The sequence below is a fragment of the Orussus abietinus genome, unplaced genomic scaffold, assembly GCF_000612105.2.
Source record: "Orussus abietinus isolate OABI.00-Male unplaced genomic scaffold, Oabi_2.0 scaffold397, whole genome shotgun sequence".
Classification (NCBI taxonomy): domain Eukaryota; kingdom Metazoa; phylum Arthropoda; class Insecta; order Hymenoptera; family Orussidae; genus Orussus; species Orussus abietinus.
In genome coordinates this window covers 21045-38184 of record NW_019394545.1, presented here as the reverse complement: position 1 = coordinate 38184, position 17140 = coordinate 21045, and the positions used below count along the sequence as shown (strand labels likewise).

Below are 17140 nucleotides of genomic sequence, written 5' to 3'. Positions count from 1 at the left end.
CCTACAAGAGATCGCGTTTCGGGACTCTTGGTACTTTCCGCGTCGCTAACCAGCCGGACCGTATAAATCGAGTTCCCAACCTCGTCGAGAACATAATTGCTGGCACGCCTGTAACATTGAAAACTTAAATCTATGCCGCATCAATGACTCCTAACGGAATCGATGACATAACGAGAAGTAACCAGTATGCACACATACGCAATTTGCTAGAAGAATGAACATACCAATACAAGCAGGCCCGGCGTCTGATGTGAACGGTGTCACGAGAAAACGCGTATTTGACTCTAGCGCACGTTCTTCACGGTGGAGTGGGACCCGGAAAAGGCTAGTACCAGCTGATTGCGAATTTCAGCGGCGCGAAAACGCCACGGGTATCTATCGAATAGATTGATCAACGGGCTTGGCACTTGACAATGCTCTTTTAAACAATTAATGTCTGCCCCTAAAAAATATACCTTTTAAAGACGTGCAAAAATTATTCAAAGAATGTACGGATAACGAATGTATCGAGACGATTTATTGTGCTAAAGGTACACGTCGAAGCCTTTCTATAACGTTTAATGGAGCGTGCTTGGGCGAAGCCCGGGAAGAGTCTACTAGCAAAAAGGAAAAACCATATGCGCTTCGCCGACGCTAAAGAACCTGTCTCCCAAATCATGCATACCACGAGCGAGCGCCTCGCGGCAACGCGCATCCGACTCGCGGGTGCGCAGAACCCGGAAAAGACTCGCGCCAGCTGATCGCTCGCGAGTCCCGCGACGCCGTCGCGTGGACGGCCCGCGGCCGACTTGGTCTCGGGGCCAGCTACCTGGTCGGACATGCTCTGCCGGTCGCGGCGCGCCGTCGGGCCCGGCCGGCTCGGCCGGCGCTCGTGCCTGTCTGCCGCCATCTGCAAGTCGCACCAACACGGCCTCGCGCGGCCCACACACAGGCCCGCGAGCCGCGTCCGTGTGCATCCCTCTCTCTTCCACTTCTCCTCGGGCCCTTCGCCACCTCGCGGGCCCGCCGCTCGCGCTGGTCCACGGCGGACCAATGACGGACCGCGAGGACCAGTCCGATCTCGAGCTTCGCCGTGAGAATATCGAGCCTCGCGGTCGTAAATTGCTCGACCGTCAATCCTTCCGCGATTAACGCGATCTCGAAGGGATTTGAACGCAATCCCTCCAGTGAGTGCGGCCGCGAGGAGACGGGGGTCCCCCGTGGTCACGAAACGCTCTCTCTCCCTCTCTCTCGAGGTTTCGGATGGACCGCGGAATGCGTGGAACCGGAACGGCAGCGTGCCGCGGCATGGCGTGGTCGGAGTCGCCGAACGAGAGTCTACTTTGAGAGACCGCTCGACCTTTCGTAGGTACCTGAGCAAGTTTCGTCCCTTTACCTGCCCCGAACGGACACCCAGAACCATTCCTCCTTGGAATATTTACAGTTGCTGTCCGTTCCTGCGAAACGGCGGCCGAGGGCAAGTTGGCCTGGAAGTAGGAAATGGGGTTAGGTGATTGATAAAGGGGTTAACGGAACGACGGGTGGACGGTGGATGGTCGAGGCGACTGAAACGTTCCGTGCAGCGGAACGATGCATAACCTGATCAAGGATCCGAAGCTTCGTTTACAATTTTAAAAAGGGAAGAAAAAGTTTTATTGGATTTTTAAGGACTAAAGATGATTGGAAATTCGGAGAGCTTTATGAAAATTACGTGCTTGTTTATGCATGAATGAGGAAGAGAGAGAAAAAGGGGGAGATCTATGCAATCTTCTATATAAAATTGTATACAATTTTAAACATTTTGAATAGCTAAAATTGTATACAATATTGTATGTATATAATTTCATAGACTCCAAGGTATAAATACAATGATTGGTAATGTTTGATAAATACCTACCCATAAACTGGGCAATTTCGACAATATTACTAGATTGGTTTTAGGAACCGGTTATTTCAGTTTATATCCTACAATGAAAGCAGGTCAACGCTCCCTCTCTCAGTGTGTTCAAATTGCTCAACATAATTTCTCTAAAAACTATTCAAATTTATCCGAGGTCAATATGTACGGTAGCGATGCTAGCTGCAGAAGCACAGAAGACGACCCGTTTTTACTGCGGAATCAGAATTTTTCCTGATACTTGTGGAAGAGTCGTCACGAATCGCTAACCAGCCGGAGAATCATGCCGTAATTTCTCTGGCGAGTTCGCCAAGTAAACGCAGATGTTGACGCAAGAATTATTATTACGATATTGCTCTGTCAGGGACGACCATGCGTGGGCAGTGCGAGTGATGAAATTGCAACGGACATCGTCGCACCTTCTCAAGGACTCGTCAAGGCCAATCGGCTCCCGTTCAACTACCTCGACGAACAGGAATCACGTCGACGAGTCTTAATATCTTTTTCGGTGATCCCGAGGATCTGATACCCGTTCTGCCGTGCCTGGGTTCATCCTGAAAAGTTGATACGTACTTCGCGAGAGGATTCAGACGATTTATGTGCAACGGTATAACTACCATGCCCGACACTCTGCAAGAATCTGACCCCACAAGTTGGGAGCTTCCAGGAGCATAAATGAAGAGGGAAAGAGATAAAAGATGCGGCACTCATACGTAAACGGATTGTTATATATTTATTAAGAACTGAACGTTTACTGAACATGTTACTCAACAGTGTATTCGAATGAAGATGTACCCTGTAACCAAGGGGAGTAGATTTCAAGAACCTTTGAGGAAGGTTCCGAAATTCCACTTGCAGTAATATTTGAATAAGTATTCACGCCTCTTCCAATTATTTACGATATCTTTTTTTTTACGTTACATATCCCTTGAATAGACAGGATCCCGGTCATTGATGCCTCTAAGGTTGATTCCGAAGAGCTGGGATATTTTCTAAAGAGGGTGCAGTCAATTTATGCGAGGCACGTATAGAATGTGACACGCACACATGTTGGGTGGAAGAAAACGGTAGAGAGCAAAAAACGCTTTTACTGCAGATCGATATCGCCTTTGTCGCTTTCCCTGGAGGGCGGTACGTTCTCTTTAACGTTTACATACATCTCGAAGTAGGGAACTGAATGCTGATCCCTGTCAACCCACGAGCCAATCCAGGAAAGTTAAAATACTGTCTTGAAGGGATTCAGAGAATTTATGTAAAGCACTTGTCGTACATGACACTATTCCGAGTACGCTGTCAGGGACGATCGTGCGTGGGCCAGTAGGGTTATGAAATTGCGGTATCGTCGCACCTTCTTAAGACCTATCGGCTTCTGTGCGATTTTTCTGAGAAGCTAGTTTCAAGTCACGGAGTGTTTAGAATTTTTCGGCGATCCTCACAGCTGGAGAGTCTTTTTTCACACATCCGTACATCGAACCCGATAAGTTAATAGTTTTTCTTCAATGGATTCAATCCGACGATTTAATTCGGAAACCATAAAAAAAAATCCTTCTCTTTTCAGCGCGAATTGGATCAAGGATTCAAAATTCGCGTCTCTAAATGTATGATCGCAACGAACAGCCAAACATTTAAAAGGAAGAACTAAATATTATCAAGTTAGTATTTACGCAAGGTTCGTTTTGTATCTCTCCCTGAATTCGAATTGTTTTCATGCAATTCGAAATGACCTTGCACTTTTGTCCTACACTATTCTATTGTTATCCTGTAAAACATTTTCGATCAAGCGAGTCATGCGATCGTTCGGAAACCGATAGCTTCGTTAAATAATTTAAACTTAGGTGTATGTACGGTTACAGCCATCGCAACCTCTGACGCAACAATCGAACACTCCAATGGGAGTGTTCGATTCTTGCGACCAATTCTTTGTTCCGATCTTTTATCTGACTTCATTCTTGGTAGCCATTGTACCGTTTTGAAGCAACGTCATCTTCCCCTCTGGCGTTAATCATCTTTACGTGTCTCGTGAACATAATCGCAAGGCCCCGTTTTGCCGCATCAACAAAGGCCAGAGCGGAGGGTTGTAGGACATTCACCAAAGAAGAACGCAAGGGGTCGGTTTAACGGAATAGCATTCGGTATATATTAACGAAAGCAACGCATCTGTACAAAGGAACTAATTGTAGAAATACGTGGGCGCAGTATCTGCATTCAATTTCTACGGTTCACTTATTATAATTATAAACGAATCTTTAATTTATAACATATTTTTCCTATCCCACGGATGAAGAGGAATAACAACCGTAATGTTTTTACTCTTGGTCGAAAATTCGAAATTTAATGAATCCTGATTTTAATTTCCTTGTCTTAACATTTCTACTCGCGTCCTTCTGAGTCATAATTTGACTCTATTTAGAACCTCTAATTGTAGGCCTTACATGGGTTTTGAAATAATATAAAGAAGAGCCTTCTATACAACTGAAGTCCTCTTTTAAACCTGAATGGCAGGGATTTCCATTTCTTTTACTTGTAAGTCTAAAGTAGGACTTAATGAGTGAAATAGGACAAAAGGATGAAATTTCAACTCGAGTTGTTAAATGACTTTATTCAAAGATAATTCCTTCAAACCATTGGCTGTTTAAATTGGCTAAATTTGGTATCCCGTAGGGATTACACATGCTTCCCATAGAATACCTGAAAATCTATTGGGATCTTGTAAACGTGTTCGTCTTACGCGTTATAACGATTTCAGGTGAATTGCCGATTGTATATACCGATGTCCTATCGTAATGCCCTGTGCACAGTGTGTGCAGTGCAGCGCTATTTACAAAACAGCAAGGATTAAGGGGAAGAAATGGCACGCGGTTTGCGTAATTATCGTACCGTACGGCCTCGACACCTCCGGAGAAAGTGTTCCGTGTGACGGTGCGGCACCACGTAGTGACACCATGGGTTTGCGTGACGTCACTCGAAGAAGGCTCGTTGTCCATTAGAAATGCACAATTCCGTGATCAATGTTCCAAATGAGCACTCCCTGGCTACCACTCTCTCTTTTACAAGGGGGAAAAGAAACGCGCAAAGTTCGCGATAATTTCTCAAAGACCAAGGCGGCACTCGAGAGTTATCTCTTCATTTCCGTGCGAGGTGGAGATTGGATTGCCTCCAATAGATTTTGAGCTTTACGCTAAAGCATAAAAGACATTTACTTCAAGTTTAAGTGACTTCTCTTGGAGGAATTGATTCCGGCTGATTTGTGTAAGGCAAATAACGGTCTGGACGTTAACATTCGCCTGAACGTCGAGATTTTAAAAGCATCGCAGTTTATTAGTGTCGGCTTCAAAGGAGTGAACTCAACCTTGTATTCCACGTTTCCCATGACTGTAAGATATGAGATAACATTTCATTGACATCGATGACAAGTCTAGTAATTTACGAATCGTGCGAACGCATAAGATAGTTTAATACTTTTATTACTTTCCCTTTGGTTCGATAATGCTGCATGAATAACGTCTCGGTCGAACCTTCAGGTTACTCAACCATTATCCATTGTAGTAGTCCAGCCGAACGAACGTTCCGGAACCGCTTAAAAATGATTAAAATATTATTCAAGGCGGAATAAGCGCAACAAATAACTGGTCACTGTCGGCTGACCTATTCCATCCAAAATGAGCTCGTGGATGGAGAAAGTCGGCAGCATACATTTCGGTACTGTGTTCCACTTTGAGCCCGCAAAGTAGACGTCCACCCGCTCATCTCTCCGATGTACTGTATACCGACATTAACTGTTACGACGAGTTTCCTTAATGGGAAATATACCCGTTGACGGTGGTTATCCGGAGTTGTTCTCACAGTATAGGTACGGTTTTATTAACTCGCGGTCTGATTTTCCCCAGCTAGATACGTCCCACAAAGATACCAATCCTGCCTGCGATAAATTTATCCGTGTCGATAAATCATCAACTTAAATCACGATCTTACGACTTCCCTGGAAGAAAAACCCTTGGGCTATCTCTCGATCGCGATCAACTTCTCACCGTACTCGCGTGCCGCAATTGTCCGGGGGATTCCCCCGCAATATGTTGGCTCGATCGTCATCAGGCCTCTAATTACAATTAACACCGGCCCCATTTTCGAGGATCGTAATCGACTGATCGATTAATCCTAGACCAGTCCATGGGGCCATTAATCGAGACAGTGCCTCCTCAAGGTGCGTACCGAGACGTATTGGCGTTAAGGCGCTTTAAAAGGACGCATAGGTACTCGACTGCTTAAAGTCCCCTCGGTTGAAGCGAGGCTACCAGGTCGGTAGTCACGTTCCTGCCTTCGTAATTACAGCGTGCTGCGAAAATTTGCGGCTTCCTGTGAATGGACTCGCCGTAAATTTGCGCTCTCGCAAGGATTCCCCCAACTGCTTCGTACCATCCTTCCTTACGTGTACCGCCGATGTAAGAACCGATAAATACCTGTCCTTAGGTCGTAACACCACTCGACCGAGACGATTGCTCCTTTATTTCGTGTCCTACCGATTGTGAACCGAACAGATTCTGTTCGACGACGATTTGACTATCTCAAAAATGACGTCACTGTTAACCCTCTTTACAAGCGTCTTAATTACGGCAATTGTTTGCATTCGTAAGCTGAAGAATATTTAAAGTGTTAAATGCTCAGTTAAATAGATAGAAAATGGATGTAACAAGATTAGTTTGGGATTTACTGAAATTCGAATTTATGCAAAATTCATGGCAAATGTGATCGCTGCAAAAGTATCGAGACAAGAAATAAGTGATTTAGTATTAAAATTGGATATAGTTTGAAATTACGGCAGAACTATTTTGAAGGCGTATATCCGCTGAAGTGTAATGGTTACAGGGTGTAATTATTTCGGCAATAAATTCACGGGACTGAAACGACAGGTAATACAATGTGGAGCTGTGCTCTGTAGAATTATCGCCTAAAACAATAATAAAAACCGCATTCCGCGCGGAAGTTATCGGTTAATTTTTCTCCACCCTCGGAATCGACGTTTGCGCTGTTTGCCGAACGGATTGCTGAAAATAATGGTGGAAAACTCTCGTTTAACGAGACTCTTTCACCGATCGCTAAGATCGGTACGCCCGCGATAATTTGCAACATAGATAATTTCTCGGTACAGCCTCGGTATTCCATGTACCTACTCGGCTCATTTAGTCTGACCGAGCGTCAAGTTAAGTGCCGTATATCATAATATCGCAACGCGTGCAATTACCGCCGAACCTTCGCGACTTGTACCGGACACGATCTTGTTAAATGCACGCATACGCTTATCTGGAAAATATAAATTCATTTACGACGCCGTGGTCGAGAAAGTGCAGCGCAACGTCAATACGCTAAGCTGGCGGAATCAAGTTATGTACTGACATTTGCATAAATGGGTATACCGTTCGATTCTGAACCACGAATCGGAAGAGAAAGTGAGAAAATTGTTATTTTTGTTAATAAATTAACGATTATAGTAATAATATGATACAATGATGCCATGCATATATTCCTTATATAGGGGCACTTGTGAATCTCTCTTATATCACTTTCGCGGGATGTCTAGAAAAGAAGGACAACGAACTTGAACCGTTCAATACGTTTGTAAGGAATCTTGAAATCGAATAGCGGAAACCATTTTTGCAAACATCTGTACGCGCGAGATTTTATCGACGGTGCATGGCCGACCTTCGATCTTTCGTATTAACACGATCCGCCGAAGATAAAGTGGGCGATATGAGCCGTGAAAATAATTTACCGGTCGTTTCGCAGCCTCCTTGCCGAATTACGGCATGCTTCTTGCATTTACACGTATATGGATATTTAACGCAATCTCAATGAAACTGAAACTTCCAAGTGTCTTTCTTTTTTTTTTTTTTTAATAATAATCATAAATGTCTCGAATCATACTCAAGCAAACTCGAATAAAACTTGAAGTTTAATAACTGAAAATATTATTAAACATTCTTTATTCAACTGACTTAAACTTTTTATATTTATATGCGTGCTTAACATTCATACGTAACGCAACAATTTGCCGAGTATAGATTTTCTTTGTCTACGAGTTTACAAGCATTTTCCGAGGATGTGATTAAAAATAAAAGTAATAAAATTGCTACACAAATTAATTATAATCGAAAACGCCATACATCATTCGACGCATGGCACAATGAATCTGTTCCCTTTGGAACCCTTCAATTGCGTTCACTTTTTAAACGTGATCGGACAATGGCAGACACCCGGTGGAATGAAAGGCTTTTGAGAATACTCGCCGTTTTATTATACCACCTCTAACGGACCTTTTGACATACATCGACTTTAGAAATAACTGCAAAAAATCGATCGCTCCATTCCTTGCTCGGGGATTCAATAGAAAATTGAATTTCTAGAATTTAATGTTCCCACAACTTGTTGCAACTTTTCTACGAAATAAGGTGCTTATATCATCATACAAATAACGTGAACAATGTACATAACTTAACACGGTAGGACGTTGTCGATATGGTTGTGGTTTATCTCTTTTTTTGAAGGGTCTTCTGAGCGAAACATGAGCCACCGTCTCAAAAACCGCAAGCAACTCACTTTAATGTCTCCTTATTTGCGAAAATAGTTATGCTAAGACAAGAGATTGTGTTTACTTGACATCATTATCGAAATGCATCAATCGTCATTATAGGGGAGGGTGGTTATTAATATTCAAATGAACTTCGAAGTATTAGTTATGAAAATACAAAATTTAAGGAAGAGCTCTTCAGTAAACATTCTTTCATTAAAACTCAATTTTTTTTAATTCATTTTATTTTCATATCGTGTGTTTCCTCAAATTCAACTTAAATTAACATACGAATATTTTGCATCATTTGAAAAATATTCACATAAGGATGGGCTAAAAAAGTAACGTTGTATATAAATATTCATGAAGCTGGCGTCTACAATCCGTTTCAGGGCATAAACAGTAGCAAAAAAACAAGGTTAATAACACTATAAGTATGCAAAATTTATGCTCGAGACGAGAGAATCTTTGATCCATACGTTTTTCGCAACAATGATCTATAAATACACCGGTGGTAAAACTGCAACAGTTGTTGCAATTTTGTTTGTTTGTTTTTTTTAATTCCACGACTCTTTTCGAATTCGAAATAGTGGACTACAGAATTAGATACAGACTGATAAAAGAAATGCCCAAATTATTGTAACCACTTTTGTCTCTTATAATATGAAATAAAAAAAGTAATATTATAAATACTTCGTACAAATTTCCTTTGATTTACGTTGTGGTAATTTACGTATATTAATAACACCTTCCTCGCTTTTCCAGATGGAGACCGAGGTGCGGAACCTAAAACAGGAACTTGCACGAACTCGGGACGCCCTGAAGGTGGCCACGAAGAGGTGCAGGGACCTGGTGAGAGAGCTAGATAACCGAACCGCTGGCCTCGAGACGGAGCGAACACTCCGGGACCAGCAGCTCTCCCGGATCCTGAGAGCTCTCCTCGTCCTGGAAGGCCGTCTAAAACAGGAGCAGAAGTCCATTCGGCAGCTCCTGTGTGAGAAGGACAACGTGATCCGCAACCAGCAGCTGGAGATCGCGAAGTTGAGGCGGTACACGAAGAACTACATCAAGTCAAAGCGCGAGCAAACATTAGGTAGATCGTCAAAGGAAGATCAGGATGAGACCTCGACCGAGAAGACGTCAGCAGATCTGCAAAGCGTGTCCAGCAGCAGCGAGTTGGGTTCCCGACCCAACAGCAGCCTCAGCAAGGACATACATAATTTAAAATGCGAGATTATCACGAAGCTGAACGCAGCGGAGGACGAGGACCGTCAGGATCATGGGATCAGGAAGATGCACAGCTTCGCTGGCAGCGACATCTCCAAGACCAGTCTAACTAGCAGCGAGAACACGGATGCCTCTATTATCACCACCACCACGGAAGGTAGTCCATCGTTACTAAGTACGGAAGGGTTCTGCGAAGGCGAGAGCACGGACGTATCGCCTGGCTCTACCTTGAACAAGTCCACAAGATGTACGCCGACCACGGTAACGGATAGCGAGAACGAGACGACGCTGATGGACGACGAAGAGCCCCCGACTACAGAAAAGAGGAGATTAGGCGTGATCAGAGCGAAACAGATGAAGAATTCTAAGCGGGCAATGGCTAGGTGCGACAGCAACGACGACGGGCTGGACTGCAACTTCGTCTCCGAAGATGAGGACGAGCCAATATATGCAAATTCCTGCACGGAGGCTAACGTTAAGAATCTTGAAGAACGGGCTCCGACGATCATCACCACGAGGAGCGACGTCCTAAACCGAAGCTCGAACGTTGAACCGGTACAAGACCAAACTCTGGAGGAAACCAGCGGCAACTGGTACAGCGACCCTGACGAAGATCGAGTTAGCGACGACGTCTTCAGGCACAACTCGTATAGACCTAACAGTAACCACAACTCCGTCCTGGAGTGCGTTAATCAGATTCTTCTTAGGGACATGGAGGAAGAGGAGAACGTCCTTTCCGTTCCCAGGAGATTCAAACATCGAGGTCGGATCGTCCGGTTCCAACCGGCAAGGCTATCCGATATAGAATCCGTGGGTTCAGAAATGGAGAGAAGGAACTCCGACGAAGCGACCACGGAGAAGGAACAGGTTGGCAGAAGCGACCACGTCGAAGAAGTGGCCGGTTTCGAAGGAACCGCTTCCGAGGATGAGTTCGGTATGAGGATGGACCAGCCTCCTACGGATAGCACCGAGCGGTCTCTGGAATCGACATCCAGCGCAGAAGAGGAATCCGAGGAGCCGAAAGTCATTCCTATCGTGATCATTGAACCAAAGTCGGATTTTGATGAACGAAGAATCCTGTCTCACGTAGCTCAACACAAGATCAAGACGACAAACCAGCCCGTCAGCCCGACCTTGAATATGGAACGCATCGAAGAGAAGACCTGCCTTCAGATGTCGACAAAGGGATTGACCATAGCAAAGAACTTGGATTACGAAGACATAGAATCACTACCGGAAGTAATCCCGTCGGTACCCAAGACCCCTCCTGCTCTGCCACCTAAACCTCAGTTTAAGAACAATACCCTGGTTCTGAAAAAGATTCCTAGTCCCTCGTTTCTTATCGACGAAACGCGAAAGAAAAATGGGATAGAAAGATCTGAACGGGCTAAATGCCTTTTTGGGTTTGGATCGTCTCCGGGTCTTGGCTTAGAGGAAGAGCCCACGGTAAAGTGCACTAAATTGGGCGACCCTGGCTTTGGAAAAAATAGGTTCAACGACGTAAGATCTTCCTTCCAGACCAAACAGAGTGCGAACACCGTCGATCTCTCAGGGCCTATGTCTAAAAAAACACCTCGAGTGACTAATATCGTTCGACACTTCGAGGAGTTTAAAATCGGTGGAGATACCGAAGACCGTTCAAGGGAACCTCACAGGCACAGAGATCGACCGGTAGCGGACATCGAACAGGATTTCGATATCAGACAAAACTTTGAGGAGTTCAATCTAGACGAGTGCGACCTTTCGGACGATCCCGATAGACTGGAAGGGGATGGGTCGGATAGACTCGGGAATCTCGTTATCACCAACCACAACGAGAACCAGGTCAGGATCAAGGAGAACGAGAATGTGCTGAATGGTGGTTACGACCATTTCCTGGAGGCGACCGGATTAAGCAACAAGTCCATCCTGACGCCCTCCAGACTCTTGAGCAACCATAAGAGCATGCTCAAACCCAAGGATATCAAGTACAAAAACAAAATCAAAGCCACCGCCATATTCGAGAAGCACGGCATATCAGTTACCAGCGCGACTCACACTCACGTCAAGCACTGGACGGGACCATTTGTCTGACAATACGTTTGCCGATTCCTTCCTTGGACGGTCTCGTAACGAATTCCCTGTCTGAGGAGATTGTAGTTACTCGTAAATAAAATATAAACAAAGTATTAGATATAACCTGTTCGGGGACCTTGAGGAGTTCACAACAGTCAGTAGAACCAAAATCGGTCGCTAGGAAGATCACCTGTTTGGAAACCCCATTAACCTCAAGAGATATAGGTTAGAAATTTCCACGCACGCGTGATAAACGTTATTCTGACTGCTTACCGTCAACTTTGAACACTTTGAAAACAAAATTAACATGTAACCGCGGAGTCGTAAAATGGGAAAGAAGGGGTGGCAAATAAAATCCGATATATGAAATAAATTCCGTTATGTGCAAACGCTATTTGTTGGGACGAACGACTTTTGAAATTATTTCTCGAGTGCGCGAAGTATTGAAATTCAAGGCTTTCTCTGCTATGCTTGAGAGAAAGTTTTTGATATTGTGTTTGTTTTTATACTTCCGCGTCGAGTCCTCTCATGGATTTGGTGTGTAGAGGCTATCGTACTTGATGAATGCGAACATGACGCTAATATAACAATACCAGTTTTATATAGTGTTGGAAGTGTTTGCTAATTACAATAACGTATTGACTTATTGTGATCTTTGATACATTTATAAAGGTATAGATATAATAGTTTTTAAGCATTCATTTACTTAGACTGTGTTACGTGGACTTTTAGGTTTTCTTATTGTGCGCTGCGATAACAATGAAATGCTGCAGGAAACTACATATTCTTGGCATCGTTAAGTCAATTTATCAAAGACCAGCTCTATTGGAAATATATACATTATAACGTTGAGTAAATTATACTTTATATGCTTGATATGTGATTTCTTTCAACCAAACAAAATTCATAAAGATATTTTTTTTAACTGTGGAAACAGTGTGGAATAAAACAATGAGATGCTTTTTTGAAAAATGTTGATAATAATACAGGGATTTAAAAGCTGTGTACTTCTTACTAGTATTAAAGGAAAGTGACAATATATAAATTTATTATCACCACTTTTTTATTGGGATTATGATAAAATATGCGTACTACTTTTCAGGTTTCGTTTTCTGGCTTTTGAATTCCTATGCCATTTGCTCAAGATAACACTCTGTTCCGATATAGAAAATAATAAGTGTAATGCCATAAACTACAAAACCTTCTTCGAATATAAAAATGAATGATATACACATTGTACTTTTTAATTTAAACAATTTTCCGAAATGTGCCCAGTTGTAACTTGGAACAGAACCTCAGACATTAATCATTTTGAGTATTAGATCTTGAAAAAAAGTTGATATTTACTCTTAGGCAATAATAGATTCAGATTTACAGTGTTCAATGGCTTTTTGAAATATTATTTTGATGAAATTTCGAATTCTGTAGTATAATTAATACTGTCTAAAGTTATTACAAATATTCTTCACACAAATAATTACATATACTAAAACAGAACATCCAGTTCAATACTAAATGAATTACACAATGTCCGATGATATCCAATCTTTGGCACTTATTAAAAACAAGTCATAAATGTGACTCATTGATGTTTTTGTTTGTCTCACATATCTGCAATTTATAATGATATTCTTAACAGCTATAACAATATAAAACTGTACATAGGTGCATCTCCTTGTTCCAAGTACTTTCATTGCTAAGTTATGTATTAAAATTTTTTAATTGCATATACCATCGTATTATTAAAGAAATTATATATTTTTGCTTTATTTAATAATCATTTAAAATCTGTTGATTTTTATAAAAAGGTAAGAATAAACACACCTGAAATGAAAATTAAAGTGACTTTATTGATAAACTGAAGTCTCTTGTTCAAGTACGAAGTAGGAATATATCTCAATATAATAGCATTAAATACCCCATAATATTTTATAAACAACTAGAACGTATAATACAATTATACACATAGTTCTACGGACTATAAAAATACAACGCAAGTCTATAAAAATACAATACTAATTATCACCGGTATCAAAATGTGCACAGGGCTTGGAAGAAAAAGGATGTACTCAAGAAGTGTAAGCCATTCGCTCGTGCTTTTTACCACTATATTATGTCAGTATACGACTTTTTGTTCGCAGATAATTATAAATCACTCGTTCAGGCACTCTATTATATTTTAGCATTTTAGCTAGTGCTAGGTTACAAACGTACAGATGTGGCTTATGATCCGAACGTTACTTCGCACAATAAATTTGGCACGATTCCTTCAAGTTTCCTTCTCCGCCCGAAATTCATAGAAATACTGAAAAATTGATTCATTAGGATCTTGTTAAATTGTATCATTACAGTACACATTCTGTAGTAATTTGCAATATTTAAACTATACTATAGGGAGATAAATTTATGTATTTATGATTCAACACGAATCTCACCTCTTTGTCCAGTTCCTTCTGTGTTCTGACTTTAATTACAGGAATTGTACCCTGGCAATATAAAAAGAAATTATACTATCGTTCTGACTAATGAAAATGATCAAAAGGAGTTTGTGGTATTTACTTACATTGAGGAAATTCCGATGCGCGTTAAGTGCAGAATTTAGAACAAAAGGAACTCCATCTAAATCAGAGGATCCAGGCAACGTTCCATATATCGGTACGGAACTAGCTGGCGTCAAAGTAGGAGGCCGAGGTGCGGGTCGTGTAGGTTTGATTCTAGCGCTAGGACTTAGTACCTCATAGTCACTGTCTGTTAACTCTTCAGTTTTTGATTTTCCGCCAGCCACATTGATTTGCGGATATATTCCATTTGGAGGTTTTGGAGAAAATTTAGGCTTTGGTGGCCTCTCAGGTGGTACTCTTTGAGGAACTCCATTGGAAGGATTTGGTGATGCATTTTGAAAAATGCTATGCCATTAAATAAGATATGTTCATTAGATAAAAAAAAATAGCAGGTCTACTATAATTGTGTAAATTAACGTACTTTATATTAGCATATGGTTGTGAAGTTGAATCTCCACTGGTGATGTTCTCAGTTTTGTAGCAAACAATGACGCCATTTATTTCACTGAAAGTGAATAAAATTGATTTACTATTTTTCGCCTTCATCGATCACAAATATTAAAAACATTACAATTTACCCAGCATACGTAAAACCTGCAGGTGCTTTCTTGATACGACTACATATGATGATATCCGTTACGGCTTTAGAGCATAAACTCTTATTTCTAACTTTGTAGCACATTTGCTTTTTCCTCCATGCCCTCTGCACTATAATTTGTTTTCATTAGATGAGATAACTATGTAGAAAAAAATTCCATCAATTACACTAAATTGTCTACTCACAGGAATCGACTGTACGTAATATCATACTGAATCCATGAGGAGGGGTATCCCTTTCATTAATAATTGCAATGTCCTCGACTACACACTGAGGTACACCTTCGGTTTTTGATAAACAGATGTACCTGCCTTTCTTCTTAATAAAAAGCCCACTTTCTCTCCATAAATCAGCATCTGAATCCTGATCATATGTTCTTGATACCTGCAAAAATGTATACAAATTTTGAATTTATGCTTACATTAACGTTATCATTGATAATCACGTATTAATAGTAAAATATGTCTAAAATACAGAAGATCAAGATTTTGTACCACGTGTATATATGACCTAAATTCTTATTATGTTAACTGATGTACACAAATGCCATCCCACCATACAATAGCAGCACTGTATCCATAAGGAAGATATTCGCATCCTACAGCATCTTTTAAATATAGTACATTGAGAAATGTATGCAAATTTCTCTTATACATAATAAAATCATTAATTTACTGTATGTACTGTTTAAGCAGCAAAAAACACTTACAACGGTAAAATTTGGTGGACATTTGTCTATATCCTCCACAACACTAATGGCAGTGATCGGCCGATCATCAGGCAACAGGGACGACAACTGATTCAACATTTTGTTGTTGCTCCTCTGAGACATTCTGTAACCCTATAGTAGAATGACACCATCAATATGAATTTATTAATATTGTCTATCATGTCTTATAAATACAATGTTAATACAGTAGGAAGAGAGACTATTGCAATCCAGATTAAATATTTGGCACAAATAGCGTATTGCTTCTAAATGAACAACTTTGACAAACACTTTAACGTAGTGAAAATTACATGTCAATAATTCTGTAAATATGCATTTTTTTAAAGATCAGTTAACCTCGATTCACTAGACCTATTAACACTTCAAGATCTCAAACATACCCTGCAGTCTTATATAAACTTCAATAATTTCAATCTTGATATACAATTTTCGATCTACACTTTGACAAGGGGTTCATACCTTATTTACGACCTAACTTCAATGGAACCATTTGCAACATAATTTCAATGGAAAAATATACTTCGTCAGTAATCAATAAGATAACGGTTCACGAAGGGACCATTGACCCGACAACTCTTCCTAACTGTTTACTAGGCAAAGGTCGTAGAAAGTCGAATCATCGCATTCCTTGTAATACACGTATATCAGGAATTTCCAACCCTCCGCGGTTGACGTCATTCCGCGCTATCAAACCTTAATTACTAATGAATAAGACGCTACTGTACGAAGCCTGTGAGAGAGATAAAGGTTTTTAAACCGCTGCGACATTTATTTAGCGAAAAAGATCTACACGTCCTCGACGAATAACTACTTCGAAGAATGACACGTAACGTGAGAAACCGTACCTGGGCGCGCTTGCTCCAATTTTGAAATCTATAAATAAGCCTAAATATAAGAGCGATTGGCGCATACTGAGAAAAGATATCCGAGAAGACCACTCACCGATGCCGACGGGCAAGATGAATCTCAAAGCTTCATCACTATTCTGCACCGTCAGTCTCGCTCGTCTTACTTTAATCGAAACATCCAATTAACGTCGATCGAGTGCCCCGTCGAATTTCGGCACTGCGGATTCAACTAATACGACGCCTGCTTAAAGCGTACAGGGGAAAAAAGGAGATCACGAATACGGCAAAGTTAAGATGCAGAGTGAGACAGAACCGACCTGTTCACGAGCCCGACGACCTCGACGGTACTCGTCTACTGCCAACCTTGTGTCGCCCGCTGTCGCGTCTCAACGAACTACGTCAATGTTGATACGGAGCGAGAAACTTATCAACGGATCCAGAATGATCTCGTGTAGCTTGAGGAGATATCAAAAAATGGAAACATATTTATCACGTGGAACTTTTGAACTGGGTGAAGCGACGCTGAGCACTGAAGAAATCTTATTTACTGATGCTAAAGCAACTCGCACGACTCCGCCGTTGACTAGAGTAGTTGTGTTCAATAAGCTAATCCCAAAGCAGTCTGAAGTTTTGACTATAAAAGTATGGACTGCTAGTTGCCAACTTCACAAAGGTTGCTATGA

At 41.5% G+C, this 17140-nt stretch overlaps 2 protein-coding genes across 10 annotated transcripts in view; one reads left to right on the top strand and one right to left on the bottom strand.

Annotated features, from left to right (window-relative positions):
* Positions 1-13473, top strand: part of LOC105702835 — a 46863-nt gene extending 33390 nt beyond the window's left edge. For 5 of the 7 annotated variants that reach the window (XM_012430852.1, XM_012430766.2, XM_012431190.2 and 2 more), the window contains exon 2: positions 9204-13473. In XM_012430852.1, coding sequence (XP_012286275.1) covers positions 9204-11738 — 2535 coding nt within the window. In that variant the 3' untranslated portion in view covers positions 11739-13473. Of the gene's footprint in view, positions 1-1142; positions 1349-9203 lie in introns of those variants that run through there. The other 2 variants (XM_012431106.2, XM_012431023.2) reach the window with 2 other exon arrangements.
* A 77-nt stretch (positions 13474-13550) lies between these two features.
* Positions 13551-17049, bottom strand: LOC105703131 (multivesicular body subunit 12A). 3 transcript variants are annotated; one of them, XM_012431318.2, is made up of 8 exons: positions 16552-17049; positions 15589-15720; positions 15065-15263; positions 14860-14989; positions 14703-14786; positions 14284-14626; positions 14156-14206; positions 13551-14025 (listed from the first exon to the last, which is right to left on the bottom strand). In XM_012431318.2, the coding sequence occupies exons 2-8, from the start codon at positions 15709-15711 to the stop codon at positions 13990-13992; spliced, it is 966 nt and encodes a 321-aa protein (XP_012286741.1). In that variant the 5' UTR covers positions 15712-15720; positions 16552-17049; the 3' UTR covers positions 13551-13989. The 3 variants fall into 3 exon arrangements, with proteins under 3 accessions (XP_012286741.1, XP_012286910.1, XP_012286828.1); XM_012431487.2 differs by having other exon boundaries at positions 16775-17049; XM_012431405.2 differs by lacking the exon at positions 16552-17049 and adding an exon at positions 16069-16215.
* Positions 17050-17140: the final 91 nt, after the last annotated feature.

Coding starts and splice junctions, on each gene's coding strand:
- LOC105703131 (XM_012431318.2), bottom strand. CDS start 15,711: ATGTCTCAGAGGAGCAACAACAAAATGTTGAATCAGTTGTCGTCCCTG. Junction 14,787..14,859: donor GCAGGTTTTACGTATGCTGG/GTAAATTGTAAT, acceptor ATTCACTTTCAG/TGAAATAAATGGCGTCATTG. Junction 14,026..14,155: donor AGAAGGAACTGGACAAAGAG/GTGAGATTCGTG, acceptor TCAATTTTTCAG/TATTTCTATGAATTTCGGGC.